Source organism: Pipistrellus kuhlii, unplaced genomic scaffold (assembly GCF_014108245.1).
Source record: "Pipistrellus kuhlii isolate mPipKuh1 unplaced genomic scaffold, mPipKuh1.p scaffold_m20_p_11, whole genome shotgun sequence".
NCBI classification, from domain to species: domain Eukaryota; kingdom Metazoa; phylum Chordata; class Mammalia; order Chiroptera; family Vespertilionidae; genus Pipistrellus; species Pipistrellus kuhlii.
In genome coordinates, this window is record NW_023425416.1 from 51,356,580 (window position 1) to 51,364,772 (window position 8,193).

The following is an 8,193-nucleotide window of genomic DNA, read 5'->3' on the forward strand; positions in this document are numbered from 1 at the left end:
GAGGGCGGGGACTTGGAGAGAGCGCCCCGGGGTGCCCCCCGCCCGCCCGCGGGTCCGCACCGCCCGGCGCCCAGCACCCCGCGCTCCCGGCGCCGCTCCCTCGCGCTCTCCGCCGCGCGGCCTGGAGCTCCGGGGCGGCGCTGCGTCGGGGCCCGCCCCGGGCCCGCCCGCCCGCGACCGCTCGCAGGCTCCCAGGGCGGCCGAGCCCGCCGCCCGGGCCATGTCGGCGCCGGAGCTCATTGAGCTGCGGGACCTGGGCCCCGCGCGCCGCACCCGCCTGGAGCGCGCCAACGCGCTGCGCATCTCGCCCGGCCCCGCGCGCAGCCCGGCCAGACCGCCGGCCCCGGGCCGCGGCCACCGCTTCCAGCCCGCGGCGCCCGCCACGCACACGTGGTGCGACCTGTGCGGGGACTTCATCTGGGGCGTCGTGCGCAAGGGCCTGCAGTGCGCGCGTGAGTAGCGCCCCGAGCGCTGGCGAGAGAACCGGGCGGTCAGAGGGCAGCGCAGCTGCTGCGGGTCACGCTGGGGCGGAGCGGGTGGGGTGGCTGGGACGCCCCCGCGGCAGGTCCAGTACCTCCCCCCAATCGAAGAGAGGGGCGCAGGTTTCCTATCTCCACACTCACTGCCCTGTGCCTGGGCCCTGCTGGGCAGACGCAGCGCTGTGAGCACCCGGTGCTGCTTTCCAGGTGCTCTTCTCCCAAAAGCCTGGGCCCTTTTATGTTTATTGGCTTCAGAGAGCGAGGGAGAGGGAGAGGGAGAGAAACATCGATGATGGGAGGGAACCATGGATCAGTGGCCTACTGCACGCCCCACATTGGGAATCGAGCTCGCAACCCTGGCTTATGCCGACTGGGAATCGAACCCTGACCGCCTGGTTCATCCGTGGGTGCTCAACCCCTGAGCCACGGAGCCGGCCCCGTGGCCCTTTGTGAGCAAGGCTTTGTGCCCACCAGTCTCCGAAGTCCACATTCCCAGGCCTGCCCCTTCTGGAAAATTCATTCACCGAGGTTCCCCCGGATCACTGCGGGGTGGGCATTTGCCCCCCTATGGAAAGGGGGCCGGGGCCAGGGGAAAGGTGGAACCTCGGTGGGCCCCGTGAGGCAGGGAATCTGTCTTCCTGTAGCAGATTCTATCACAGGTGCTAAGGCATGAAACACAGCACCACACCCCTGGGGTCCTCCGCCTCCCTGAACCAGCAGCAAGCAGGGGCCGCTCTCACTCCGGCTGCACACCAGCCAGAACCACGGGGATGCTTTACAGCCCTCGAACCCGTGCCTGGCCCTACCTCAGACCTGCTGAATCCGTCACTGGGAGCGTATCATATCATCGGTTTTTAAAACCTCTTTCTCACGACGTGCAGCCTGGGTGGCAAATCACTGCTCAGGCCCGTTTAAGAATTTAGGAAGATGCCCCAGGCCTGTCTGTGCCTGGAGACCCTCCTGCCCAGCACAGGAGTCTGTCCTGAACTCAGCTGGAGAAGACCTGGGAGATGTGACAGAGTACAGGGCATAAACCAGAGCCGGGACGTCCCCGAGAAAACAGCGGCCATGGCAATTAAAAACAGACAACATGGGTGTGTGTCAGAGGCAAAAGCAAGGCTGGAGTCGCTGACGAGCTGGGGGTTTGGCTCACACAGCTGGGAGAATGGTATCCATTTCTGCTGAGACGAGGAACTCTGGCGAGGGTTGGGTGGGTTGGGAGAAAAGCTCCCGTGTGGCCATGCTGGTTGCAATGTCAGACATCCAAGTGAAAGTTCGGACATGCAGGACTTGGCCTGAGCGGGGAGCCAGTGAGGGGGGGCCTGAGATCCGGGTGGGCTGAGTGTGCACAGAGCAGGGCAGTGACAAGACTGGGCCTCCATGATAGGCTGCCCCCACATTAGGGTGTTGACCAAAGGAAGGAGCTGCGGGGAAGTCGAACACACGGGGTCGTGGGGGGCCCTGGGAACCGAGGGGAGGGGAGGATGGAGAGAGGGCCCCGGGCTTGGGCAGTGCCCAGTTGCTGAGGACCCGACTGGGCGGTCTCCTGGAGCGGGGTGAAGGCCAGGAGCGAGTGCAAGTGCATCAGAGTGGATGTTCTGCTCAGGGGGGAGCAGCGGCAGGTGACAACTGGGACATGGGTTTCGCTGCGTTTCCCTTCGAGGGCGGGGGGCGGGCGTAAGGTCTGCAGCTCCGACTGCAGAGCAGGCCTGGTCCCCTAACCGCCACCGCGGCCTCCGCCCGTCCCGCCGCCGGGACTGGCCCTCGTCTGGAGCGGTGGGCGGCGACGGCCTTCTCCCTGCGGCTTCTCTTCCGTCCGTGGTCGCTCCTCGGCCTCACGCCAGTCCTCTCCACTCCGCAGACTGCAAGTTCACCTGCCACTACCGCTGCCGCGCGCTCGTCTGCCTGGACTGCTGCGGCCCGCGGGACCTGGGCTGGGAGCCGGCGCTGGAGCGGGACACCAACGTGGTGAGTGTGGGCCCGGGCGCACGGGCGAGCGGCAACCCCGCAGGCGGCCCGGGGCTGGCTCCGCCACGCGACCTCCCCGCGGCAGAGCGGAGAGCAGGCGCGGGCTCGAAGGGGTGCGGGAGGACCGCCTCCGCGCGGACTGCCCCGCCGCCCAGCCCGGCGCCTGCGCCCTTTCCGCGCCTCCCCGCCGCCGCATCCGGCCCCGCGGCCACGCTGGTGCACATGCGCACTGGCGCCCACGCGCCGCCGGGTTCCCCAGGGGAAGTGAGACCCGCGGCGGCGCCGAGCCCAGCTGCCTGGGCGATGAGATCACTCGCGGGGGCGGGGCGCTCGCGTAGCCCCGCCCCCGAGAGTTCCTCCTCCAATGAGAGGGGAGCGAGACAGCCGCCGCTGGCCATTCGCAGCGGTGACGGCTGCCGCGCGGACACGGGGCGGCGCGCGCACGGGGACGCACGGGACGCAGGCGCGCGGGGCGGTGGTTGGAGGCTCCGGGAGGCGGCTGGTGAGCTGCGGGCTGCGGGCGCGGCGATGGGCGAGGCGGACGCAGAGACGCCCTCCTTCGAGATGACCTGGAGCAGCACGACGAGCAGCGGCTACTGCAGCCAGGAGGACTCGGACTCGGAGCTGGAGCAGTACTTCACGGCGCGCACCTCGCTGGGGCGCCGGCCGCGCCGGGACCAGGTGGGGGCGGGGGCGGCGGGCCGGGGGCGATCGCGGGCCCCCCCTGCCCGGTGAGTCTCCGTGGGCAGCGTTCGTGGGCAGCCCCGCGCTCCCGTCAGCGTGGATCCCGGCCTGGCCGGGCACGGACCGGTCCAGCCAGGGGAAGCGGCTGCGTGGCGTGGGGCGGACCAGGGCCGGGCACTGTCCGCCTATGACTCAGGCCCCAGCGCAGGCTGGACTAGACCCGGGTTTCCGCGTCCGGGCCCAGCCGCCCTGGGAAGAAACCAGGAGGAAGCGGAGGGGGAGGCGTCCTCCCGGGAAGTGAGAAGTGTTTTTAGGGGGGCGGCCCGGGGTGGTGTGCGCCCCCGCCATTGCACTCCCGGATGGAGCTGATCTCCACCCCTGGCGGGTCCCGGCCTGCCATAGCGGCCGGACTGTGGAGGGCGCTGAGCCCCACCCGCGGGTGGACGCCGAGTGCGCCCTTGGGAACAGTACACGGAACGTGGAGTGGATCTGGGGACCCGGGGTTTGGGGATGGATGGGAAGGAAGCCTTGTTTGGGACCATAAGCATCGGGGAAGGCCAGATGGTCAACTCCCTGTAAGGGGAGAGGGGGTTGGGGGTGTTACTAACCCAGGATATAAGGGGTCTCCCCGGGTCCCCTCCTTGGAGAACTCTGTGCCGTGAGTGTGACCTCGAGGCTCAGGTAACTAGCGCTGGGGAGCTGGTCACCTCGGGGAGCACCCTGGCCAGAGAGCACGGGGAAGAGAGATGGCACCAGGAAGCTCAGGACCTGCGACCGAGGAGGCGGATTCCTCACGCGAGCCAAGAGAAGGGGTGGATGTGCTTTAGACAAAGGCTGTATGCCTCCGGCGCTCAGCCCCAGCTCGGAGTGTGGACCCCTGAATCGGCCTCTGTGTCCCTCAGTTTCCCTGGTGGAAACGTGAGAAACCACAGGACGCTCTCCCACTGGCAGGAGCGGGTCGTCCGCTGTGTGTAGAACAGACCTGGTCCCTGGACGGGCGGTGGTGCGGGTGCTGTGCTCAGGGAGGAGGTGGGCATCCCCCTGGCGTGGCTGAGGGAACCCCCTTCCCCGGGCAGCTTTGGAAATGCAGAAAGAATCTTCCTCCTCTCCCCTGGGCAGCTCGGGCCTCCTGTCCCAGGCCCTGCTTTAGAAGCAGATAGACGGAGGCCTCCTGGAGAAGGAACGGGCTGGGAAGTCTCATTCCCAGACTGGAGCTCAGCTCCATCCCAAGGCTGGGGGTTAAGTTGGTGCCGTCCCTATGCCCGCCCGTGTGTAACCAGAATTCTCTTCCTTCCTGCCCCGGCACTAGCGTCCGCTCAGCTTTCCTCCCGCCCCGAGCACCCCCTCATCCTGGCGCTCCTCACTGAGGCATTGCCCTCGGCCCCAGGTCTCCCCTCCCGCCTGGACAGACAGGCCCACCCTTTACCCCCGCCTCCGGAATCCCTGTGTTCTGGGGCCCACAGTGCTTGCCCCTAAGGCTTGTTCTTACCAGCCTTAGGGGCAAGCACTGTCCCGCGGCTTGCACTTCCCGATGCTCCCTCTGCCCACTCAGGAGGCAGCAGGCTTCAGTCACCCCCTCCCCCAGAACCTTCGTCCTGGAGGGCCCCCTCAGCCTCAGCACCCGCCTCGCTCTGCTGGACAGCGGCCGAGCACGCAGCCAAAAGGCCGACTCCACCCTGCGGCCTCACCTGTCTTCCCAACGCCCCCCTCAGATGGTTTAAGCTTAGGGGCTAAAGCATAGCTTGGCACAGGGCTGTTGTGTAAGAGGCCTCTGGTGGGCACTCCCTGGGGACTTGGGACAAGACGTTAGTCACCATGATCTCAGCGGTGTCTGCCCCTCCCACCCTGTTAGGGCCAGTCTGACATCACCGGGAAAGGAAGTGCGGCTGATGCAATGGGGCCGAGGCTGTTCCATAGGAGAAAGTTTATTCAATGCCCTGCTGCCCCGGTCCACACCACACCTTTGGATAAGAATCCACTTCCTGGAGGGGTGGGAGGGGCTGAGTGGTGGCGCTACCTCTGCGTTTCCAAACATCCACCAGCAGGAAGGAGGCGCAGAAACCTGCCTGCCTGGCACTGGCGCTAGCAGGAGGGACTTGGAACCTGGCCTGAAGCTACCTTTTGCACAGCCGGGGTCAGGCGCCCAATGGCACGCCTCAGCGCTTCCCTCGCCAGGTCTCAGCCGTGCGGCTGGCCCGGGCCCTCTGCCGGGCGCTGCCGTTTTAGAGGCTTCCCTTCCCCTCTGCCCACTGGTGGCTGGGCTCCCGCTGTGCACCAGCCCTCACACTCACCGTGCAGGGGGCCCGGCCCTTTGCCAGGGGGAGGCAAAGTGGGCTTCCTCTCTGGACACACACCCCCTCCAGTGCAGGGATCTCAATGTCCCCTTCTTTCCCTGCCCGGGCTTTCTGCTTCAGCGCCTTAGTTTTCAGGTGCCCGTAGGGTCTCACCTGGCTTGTCCCGTGGGGCAGCGCGCAGCCTTTGCCGTCTCCACCCGTAGCCGGAGCGGTGATGAGCTCTCCTCAGGCTCAGCTGTCAGTTCCCAAAGGCTACGCCAGAGCCGTTCCCCCGGCCACCAGGCTTCATTGCTGCATGGATGGCTCCTAAGGTCCATGCTGGCCCATCTTTCAGGATGAGCTCGTGCAGTGGGAGACACCTGACCTCTCTCAGGCTGAGATTGAGCAGAAGATCAAGGAGTACAATGGCCAGATCAACAGCAACCTCTTCATGAGCCTGGTGAGTTACCGGGAAGGGGGGCGGGAGGGGCAGGGCCCGCTGTGTGCCCGATGCCCGAAGGGTCCCGGCTGAGGTGTGGGTGGCGCAGCGGAGACTGATGCACATCCATCCTGGCCCCGGTGGGGGCAGTGCCCAGTCTGTGCCTTCCCGCCTGGAGCCCAGCCAGGGTTCGTTTCTCCTCAGAACAAGGATGGCTCCTACACGGGCTTCATCAAGGTGCAGCTGAAGCTGGTGCGGCCGGTCTCGGTGCCGGCCAGCAGGAAGCCTCCCAGCCTGCAGGACGCCCGGCGGGGCCCGGCGCGCAGCGCGGCCGTGAGGCGCCGCACCTCCTTCTACCTGCCCAAGGACGCCGTCAAGCACCTGCACGTGCTGTCCCGCACGCGGGCGCGCGAGGTCATCGAGGCGCTGCTGCGCAAGTTCTCGGTGGTGGACGACCCCCGCAAGTTCGCGCTCTTCGAGCGGGCGGAGCGCCACGGCCAAGGTGGGCCCCCCCCCCCCCCCCGGGTGTGTGTGCACGCAGGGCTGCGGGGCCGGGCCTGACTAGCCTCCCCGCCTGGCCTCAGTGTACCTCCGGAAGCTGTCAGATGACGAGCAGCCCCTGCAGCTGCGGCTCCTCGCCGGGCCCAGCGAGAAGGCCCTGAGCTTCGTGCTGAAGGAGAATGACTCTGGGGAGGTGAACGTGAGTACACGGCCTCCTTCCTCTGGGCTCCCACTAGGCGGGGCGGAGGCTGCAGCTACTGTAAGGCGAGGAGGAGGGGGAGGAGGGGGAGGGACAGGCCCTGCCACGCTCCTCCAGGACGGTGAGAGCCTTGTGGCTGAGAAGGCTTCCTGGCCATTCATGCCAAGTCTGTGCCTAAGAAGCCAGAGAACGGCCGTGGCGTGCTGCTCTCCCATCTGGAGTCCTCCGGAGACGAGGCCATCTCCCACTATGGCGATCCCAGGCCAGGGCGCAGCCGCACAGGTGGCCCCGGAGGTCCTGGCTCCCCTCCAGCCGTTAGGACTTTGTACCTGGTGAGATGTGTGGGGCCATGGGATTGGACTGAGCGTGAGCACGACCTGCCTGGGTCGCTGGGAACGTCGGTTCGGTTGCCTGCTGTGAGGGGATGCCCTACTTTGTGGGACCGTCTTCCAGAAGCCGTGGTGGGAATCCTAGCACCGACCATTCAGGCAGGAGCTGATGTTAGAAAGCCCCGTCTTCTCTGGGGAGGGCTTGTTAGCCTGGCCATGCCTGCTCAGCGCTTGCCACCCCTCCTCCCTGCAGTGGGATGCCTTCAGCATGCCGGAGCTCCACAACTTCCTGCGCATCCTGCAGCGGGAGGAAGAGGAGCACCTGCGCCAGATCCAGCACAAGTACTCCCGGTGCCGCCAGAAGCTCCAGGAGGCCCTGCACGCCTGTCCCCTGGGGTGACCTCGCCCCCTGGTGGAAGGAGGAGCGCAGGCAGCACAGGGGTGTGCCGTGTGAGTGTGACGGGGCCTGTGAGGTCTGAGGAATGAGTGTGCGTGGAGGCCCTCGTCGGCTGGCGGATGAACCCAGAGAACAGCAAAGGAGCAGCTCCCGTGTCCACCCTGCGCCAAGGAGCGCAGGACCAGCACCTGCCCGTCGCGTGCGGAGTCCTGGCACAGGGCTTCCCTGGGAAGCTGCTCCAGGCTTGCAGCAAGGGTAGCGCAGACAGAAGTCTCCTTAGTTTGTGTCTCGGACACGAGGATCTGGGAGACCCAGCAAACAGATGGGGTCATGTTTGCAGGGAAGAGGACTCACCTGTGGGGAAGGGTGGTGTGTCTCGGATGGGGTCTCAGGACAGCCCTGTGGAAGCCGATGGTGGGTGCTCAGTGTAAGGCAGGCATCGAGGAAGAAGCAGGGCTCCCTCCAGTGCCTCTGGAGTCGGCGTGCCGGCCGCCACTGCAGCAACAGTGCCTCTGCCTCCTCCGAGGGGGTGTCCTGGCTGGGGCCTGTGGGCACTGGCTCAGGTCCATGCCTTGTTTGCCAATCAAAGCCAGGGTCTTTACGTGGAGTATTTTGATGATGTGTGCGAATGTATATTTTGTGGCCTCAGCTCAGTGCCTCCTGGGGGAAAGGGGTGGGAATGACGTCATCAGGGCCGGGGGCTGGGGAAAACTTGGCTGAATAAAGATTCAAGAATCTGCTGCTTTTGGACTCTATATGGGCCTGCAGCCCGTTGCTCTTCATGCCAGTGATGGACAGGCTCACAGACACTTTTTCAAAGTCGCTATGGGACCAATTTGTGAAGGATTCGGGGTACAGATATCTAAGTCCTCTTGCCACCCTGGGGCTCACGTCTTGGTTTGGGCAAGATCATGAGCTGCAGCT

The 8,193-nt window shown here is 66.2% G+C and overlaps 1 protein-coding gene across 3 annotated transcripts; it reads left to right on the plus strand.

Annotated features, from left to right (window-relative positions):
• Positions 1-182: 182 nt before the first annotated feature.
• Positions 183-8,006, plus strand: RASSF1 (Ras association domain family member 1). Of its 3 annotated transcripts, none has more exons than XM_045579557.1 (6): positions 183-452; positions 2,341-2,447; positions 5,760-5,864; positions 6,048-6,345; positions 6,428-6,543; positions 7,073-7,228. In XM_045579557.1, exons 1-6 carry the CDS (start codon positions 221-223, stop codon positions 7,079-7,081), a joined length of 867 nt encoding a protein of 288 aa, XP_045435513.1. In that variant the 5' UTR covers positions 183-220; the 3' UTR covers positions 7,082-7,228. The 3 variants fall into 3 exon arrangements, with proteins under 3 accessions (XP_045435513.1, XP_036288118.1, XP_036288116.2); XM_036432225.2 differs by having other exon boundaries at positions 197-452; positions 7,126-8,006; XM_036432223.2 differs by lacking the exons at positions 183-452; positions 2,341-2,447 and adding an exon at positions 2,837-3,128 and having other exon boundaries at positions 7,126-8,006.
• Positions 8,007-8,193: the final 187 nt, after the last annotated feature.

What these genes read in the sequence shown, in the direction of transcription:
- RASSF1 (XM_036432225.2), top strand. Translation starts at nt 221, where the DNA reads ATGTCGGCGCCGGAGCTCATTGAGCTGCGGGACCTGGGCCCCGCGCGC. An exon ending in GCAACCTCTTCATGAGCCTG is followed by an intron (nt 5,865 to 6,047) that starts GTGAGTTACCGG and finishes GTTTCTCCTCAG; the next exon opens with AACAAGGATGGCTCCTACAC. An exon ending in ATGACTCTGGGGAGGTGAAC is followed by an intron (nt 6,544 to 7,125) that starts GTGAGTACACGG and finishes TCCTCCCTGCAG; the next exon opens with TGGGATGCCTTCAGCATGCC.